The sequence below is a fragment of the Meleagris gallopavo genome, chromosome 3 (genome assembly GCF_000146605.3).
Source record: "Meleagris gallopavo isolate NT-WF06-2002-E0010 breed Aviagen turkey brand Nicholas breeding stock chromosome 3, Turkey_5.1, whole genome shotgun sequence".
Classification (NCBI taxonomy): Eukaryota; Metazoa; Chordata; class Aves; order Galliformes; family Phasianidae; genus Meleagris; species Meleagris gallopavo.
Window position 1 is genome coordinate 6,639,355 of NC_015013.2, and position 6,634 is coordinate 6,645,988.

At 36.1% G+C, this 6,634-nt stretch overlaps 1 protein-coding gene across 1 annotated transcript in view; it reads left to right on the top strand.

Moving 5' to 3' along the window:
* Positions 1-229: 229 nt before the first annotated feature.
* The window catches only part of KIF13A (kinesin family member 13A), a gene marked incomplete at its 5' end in the record, with an annotated part of 73,710 nt that continues 67,305 nt past the window's right edge, over positions 230-6,634 (top strand). The window contains 1 exon segment of the mRNA XM_031552687.1: positions 230-349. Coding sequence (XP_031408547.1) covers positions 230-349 — 120 coding nt within the window.

A 6,634-nucleotide genomic window follows, 5' to 3' on the forward strand; every position in this document is an offset into this window, starting at 1 on the left:
TGCTTGTCATCGTTTTTAAACTCAGTGCTGTTAGATTTTATAGCTGTGAGGAATGGTACATTTTTCTTTTTCTCTTTTAAATCTGTGATTATATTAATGATTAAGGAACTACTGAAGCTTGTTAAAAATCCATGCTATATCCTATATAAGTATCTTCTGATTTCTTCTGATTTGATTATTCTTAAAAACATTGCGGGTTACAGAAAAAACGTTCAGATTACAGTAATGAAGTGCACTGACTGTTTTTATTTCTTTTCTTTTTCTGCTGCCTTCCATTTATGTGAATGGTCAATTCCTATTTCACCTCATCGTTGCTGACTTTTCCCCATCTTCTAGAAAACCACCAAAGGTAAGCATTCTCTCTCTGCATGTTTGGGCCTCCTTTAAAAATGTTGAATACTACAGAAGTGTCTGGCATGTTCCTATAGTTTGGGATCAATGTGGCTTTGATGAAGAAAAGCACATTTAAAGAAACCTCTATTCCTCATTTTTCAAAGTTAACTTCGTAATTGCAAAGATTACGTTTTAATCCAATTGATGTGAAGATTATGTGAAGCTGTGACTTCTTAAGTCTATGACTAGAACAAGCCATTATTTTAATGCATCGCTAAATACATTTGAAATAATAAGTTTAATGTGTAAAACATTTTGTTGCATATAATATTTCTTTATAGTGAGTATTGTTTTAAAAGGTGGTGAAACACATCTAGAAAAAAACAAACTCTTGTTTGTAATTGAGCACTGGAGCAGGCTGTCCAGGGAGATTGTGGAGTCTCCTCTGGAGATATTTCTTCATGTGCTTTTCTGTGTGATGTACTGTAGGGAACCTGCTTTAGCAGGGAGGTTGAACTAAATGATCTCCAGAGGTCCTTTCCAACCCCTATGCTTCTATGATTTTGTTGTCTTCAAGAATCAGTATTTTGTACAAAGTGGCCAAAGAGCACCAGAACTTGCTTAGAAAATATTTTGTGTGTAATGCAGGGGAAAGGAAGTAGAATGAGTGTTATGTGTCTATTGAGATACTTTTTGTTTCTGTTGGATGTTATTTTTCATTAGCAGAGAGCTGTAGTTAACTGTGAATGAGTTTATTTTACATTTTTCTCTTTGATTTGTAAATCTCGAGGAAATAGTTCATGTGCAAGTCTGAGGTGTCTTCTACAGGTGTAGCAGAGTATTATGTTAGCTTCTGGGAAGTAAAATTGGGATGCCTGACATGTGATTCAGACAGCTATTTTTGTGTGTGTATATAAATATATATGAACGTGTCTGAACACCATTCTGGTTATTTTTTAAAGTGTAAGAAGAAAATATCTCAGTAAGTGTCTGTATTATTCCCATTAGGTAGGGAAGAATGGAACAAAATCTATTCTAGCGTGAATTGAAATAATCATGTAAACCAAACATAATTTAAGATCACAGCAGATTTAAAAAAAAAAAAAGTTGTTATTATAGTAAATAACACTGGTATTCCCATTTGAAATGCTATGCTGGGCAGACTTTTTTTTTTGCCTGAATGATTGAATCTCTTAAAAAGATGGAGCTGGTTTTCAGTTTCTCTTTTTTTTTTCCTAAGCAATAAAGTTCTTCTGTCAACTCCAGTTAATATACCTAGCACAAAGGAGCTTGATCACTGACTTTAAAAACTAACAAACAAAACAACAAAAAACAAACATGCAAGCCCCCATTTCTTTTTTGTAATTTTAACAACAAAAAAGTTCATGAGCTTCCTTTTCCGTACTGCCCCATTCATATACCCTAGTAGGCAAATAAGGTTGTTATTGATGTTATGTAAGAGCTTAATTACAGCCTTGAGTTTCTTGCACAAAAGCATACCAGCTGCATAGTTGTGTATACAGGCCATGTAATTGCTAGGTATAGTTAGATGGTCATTGATATCCTTGAGCTATAATACCAAAACTTAAGATGATGAAATGTTAATCAGTTTGAGACAGAAGATGCTTCTTACCATCAGTGGAAATACATATTGTGAGTATTTCAAGACATGATGTGAGATGAGGATGCTTCTTGACCTATGTAGCTTTTTGGGTACCCTTCGCAGTCAGTCGTCAGAATTTGTTAATAAAACTATGGAAGCGTTGAAAGTTTCTTTTGTATTTCATGAACTAATTTCATTAGCCATGGGCCACTGTGATTCCCAACCAACTCAATAGCTCTGAAGCTATAGTAGGAAAAGTTATGTAAGGGTATGAGAGTTTGCATCTTTTTCTGCAAACATCATGTTTCATTATGTTACTGAACTTGGGCTCTTAGGGTAATGTTTTGACAATTAAGAACAGTTGTTCTGATCTGAGATCTGTGAGCTATGCTGAACTCAGCCTTCAGGTTTTCTGTTGTACTTCTTTAGATGCTAGGACTTGTTTTTCACTGAGTGGATGCTCAGCAAACCATGCTCAACTTCTTATTAGGTCTTTTAATGACTTCCATTTATTTCAGTTACTGTGCAAATTCATAATGTACACTTAGCTACTTGAACAGTTGTAATAAAGACATAGCAGCAACAGTCTGGTGAATGAAAATCTCCATTCTTCTTTACTGATGCTCTTTTCTTTTTAGCAACCAATTAGACAGCCCTATAGTTCATCCTACCTGTCAGGCTGACTGCTTCATTGAGGTTCACGTGAGCAGTATCTTCACCAGTAAAGCATAACTTTTTTTCTGTATAAACACAACACGATTGATTAACCATCTATTGGTCACATGGAAATGACTATGAAGCGTTATCTGTGCCTTTTCAGTATTTATAGATGCATAGATGGTGTTTACCAAGACTGAACATATTCCTTAACAGTGCACTGCTAAATGCTGAAAGCCCCAGGCTCTAATCTATATGGAAGATTAGGTTTTAAAAGAACTAATAAGGTGAAATTAGACTCCTTTCTAAACTAATCATGTTGTATAGCTTAATCAGGCAAGTATCTAATATTGGATATGGTACTCATTACTTGTAAGTAGTTCATGTAAGTATACTTGCATGCATAAGTCCTTAAAATTATTAATTGTTGAAGGCATTGATTAGGGGCTTTAATAAAAACAAGTTCTGCAGAATATTGTTTTGGCTATTTAAAATGTTAATACGCCTTCGCTGTCTTTTGTAATTCTTTGAGAATCAGAAATACCTCTGTGCTGAGGTGCCCAGAACTGAGCACAGTACTCGAGGTGAGGCCTCACCAGTGCTGAGTACAGGAGCAGGATGACTTCCCTAGTCCTGCTCACCACACCATTCCTGATACAAGCCAAGATGCCATTGGCCTTCTTGGCCACCTGAGCACACTGCTTGTTTCTTTTATCTAGCTGTCTATTTTAGTGGCTGCAGTAAAGCCAAGAACCTTAGAAAAAGTAGAATAATTTCAAGGCTTGTTCCTTATTTCCCTCTGAAATTTGAAAACCAAGAGTAATTTTGAGTCCAGCCATAAGAACTGGCAAACACCTATGTGAACTTGCATCTGATTGCATTTGAATGCCAACCTGTGTGTTAACATGAAGTAGTGTGAAACTGTCTGTCAAGGTTTTCCCATTTTACTTACTTTTTAAAAATACTTTACAACCTGTGGTACAGTGGAGATGAAATTGGCATCACTGTAATAGTAAAGCAGAAATACGAGTCCATAGGGTCACAGAGACGTTCTTGAAATACTTAGAGCAGCTGAAGATTCAGGAAGTCTCTGTGGAGATACAGTTGGTGGTTTTTAAATGTTGAATTTTAAACAAAAAACAGTTGGATTTTTTTTTTCCTTGCAGCTTTAAAACAGCCAAATGGAATAGATTTTCCAAAATATGTTTAAAACTAATTTGTAAAAGATGCTTTTGTAGTTTAAAAAATTCCGTTTCTGTCACAGATTCCTCTTTGCTCAAATGTGTTTAAATAATAGTTTTGAAATAAGTTGGTGAAAATTTTGGCTTTTGCTTTTGTGTGTTCTCCAAAAAATGAAAAAGGCATTTTCAGCGCGCAATGTGAGTATTGGCTGCTGAGTTCATGTTGATGTTCATATTGACAATGCTCTTCATACCTTCTTCAGAGAAATGGATCACAGGGAGAATAAAATCAATGAGAAAATAAAGTTGATTATTCTGCATGCTCATATCGAAGGAGGAATTAGTAGTCAGCATATATTTAAGTGTCCGCAGGTAAGCTTGCGTGTGCTTACCTTAGTTCTTAGGACTGCATGTCCTGCACCTTCTGCACTGGAGGCCAGGAAAATAGAAGCTGTAGAATCATCTTTGTACTTAATAAATAAATAAAAAGGTCCCACTGTTCAGGTTGTGTCCTACAGGCATAAAGTGGCTTAGTTATGTGGCTGCTGTAGAACCTTACTGATTGAGACCTTACTCTTAAATGCTTTCTTACTCTCTTCACGCTTGCATTTAGAATCTAGGCCTAAGTTGTCCTGTAAATAGCTTTGGTCGGGAATGCTTATAGTTTTCTGTTCTGTTATCACTAACCTAAGTAATTTTAAATCTTTTTGCATGCTTGTTTCAATGGAGAAAAGAGCTTTCCTGCAGTTGCTACGTGTGTTATGCAGGTATTGAATCTCCTGCAGTTTTTACTTTTTTACCTGTCATATTTTTAATTTTATTTTTGAAGTAATCATTGCTTAAGGATTTAATAGTTTTCCAGAAAGCGGTCTATAAGAAGCCTAAGACCTTGTCATGGCTTTTTACATGTAATAGAGAACTTATTAAGATCTTATATTTACCTTTGTTTCATTTTTAGTCAGAATTTTTCTCTTTCTTCCTCACTGCACCATCATTTTGGATCAATTTTTACCTTTTTAAAATAAATCAGATAATTGCCTTTCTATGAGGAATAGCTGCAAGCACAGGTTTTAATTTCTCTTTACAAGGTCAGTATTTATATTATGTCCTGGTTTCATCTGAAACAGAGTTAATTGTGCACTTCGTGGTGTATTTGTGGTGAGCCTTGGTTGGTAGGTGGGAAGTAATTGCATTGTGGCTATATATATATTGTTACCCTTGCATTTTTGCTTTCTTTTTCCTCTTTTGTGTTAGCAAATAACGTTTCATCTCAACCCACCAGTTCTGTTTTGTTTCCAATTCTCTCCCTCATCCCACTCGAGTGGGGTGGATTGAGTGAGTGGCTGTGAAGTACTGAGCTGTGGGTTAAACCACAACTATGAGTCACTGAATAATCCTGTGATGATTTGCTACCTTAACTAGAGGGAAAAAGTGTAGCATAACAGATTGAACTGGCTTGCAGTACTTCTGTATTGACCTCTTATGTCATTACACATTAGCCTATGTAGCTGGGTAACCTCTCTGAACTGGATTGTGTGATCCACTGCTGATAGTATTTTGTTTCAAGGGAGCAGAATAGGCATCTGTTAGACTGAATCCTTACAATTGGTTTCTGTTTGTAATTTATCAGCTTGCAGTTTGATCACAGAGAGATTAGGTTGGTTTTTTTTGTTTTTGTTTTTTTTTGTTTTTACCCAGTCAGTCCTATAAGGAAAATGTTCACAGAAGTGGAATGAGAGAAGAGAAACACAAATTCTTGGGCTATAAAAGTTACTAAAAAGGTTAGGCTTTTTCTATTCATGACTGAGTGTTCTTTAGATCTGAAGCTGAAGTAAGATAAATAAAGGCACAGAAATATTTAAAGTGCACCCTGCTTTTATGAATGCCTGAAAGTAAAGGGAAATGCTGCATTTTGCTCACAGTTCAGTGGCAAAGCTACATATTTCACTCTAACAGCAGGGAATGTCCTGGTTCTTGAAGTTGTCTCTTTCTATTTGCATTGGAGTAAGTGACTCAGACCTCCCTGTTAGATTATTGTTATGGAGTTGTTTGGGTTTTTTCCCCTCTTCAGAAGGAAATTCCAGAACTCGTTTCACTCTTGTGGGCTAAGCATTGTCTCACTGTCGAGTCTTCTCTTAAACCATTGTTATATTTTGCATATAATTGGAAGAAATGGAAAGAGATTGCTGTGTTAAGCCAAAATTTTTATCTTGCTATTTTATCCCAGAATGTCTGCAGCAACAGACATTTTATGAAGAGTTTGGTTACAATGTAATCTACAGATATATTGTGTGGAAATTTTATGACTGCAGACAATCCAAGAGAGTTCTGCATATCTAACAACCAAAAAGGAAACCATCCATCACCTTCTTCCTCGTTTCAGGGTTTATCTCAGGATGTTTTGTTTTTCTGCTAATAGAGCCCCTGGCTCTTGCTCTGTTTGACCTGCATTGTGTCTCTCATTAAGATTGTCTCTTGGAGGTCCCAGCACAGAAAATTTGGTCCCAAGCAAAGTTTTAATAAAGAAATGATTCCTTTCTGCCTCCCTTGGGATTCCAAAAGAACAAAATATAAAACAGAATTGCAGTCTTTAGTTTATCTATAGTCAGTTTACTATGATAAAACATGGAACACACACCCTATCTTTTGATGTGTTTGAGGCAATATAAAACTGTCAAATATTAATTATCTGTACTGTAGTGTTCTCAGATGTGCAGGAAAGGCAACTGGGATCAAATTATGGTTTTAAGGGAGGTCATCATCCCCCTTTTCTCAGCACTGGTGAAGCTGCACCTCGAGTACTGTGTTCAGTTTTGGGCCCCTCACTACAGGAAAGACATTGAGGCCCTGGAGCGTGTCC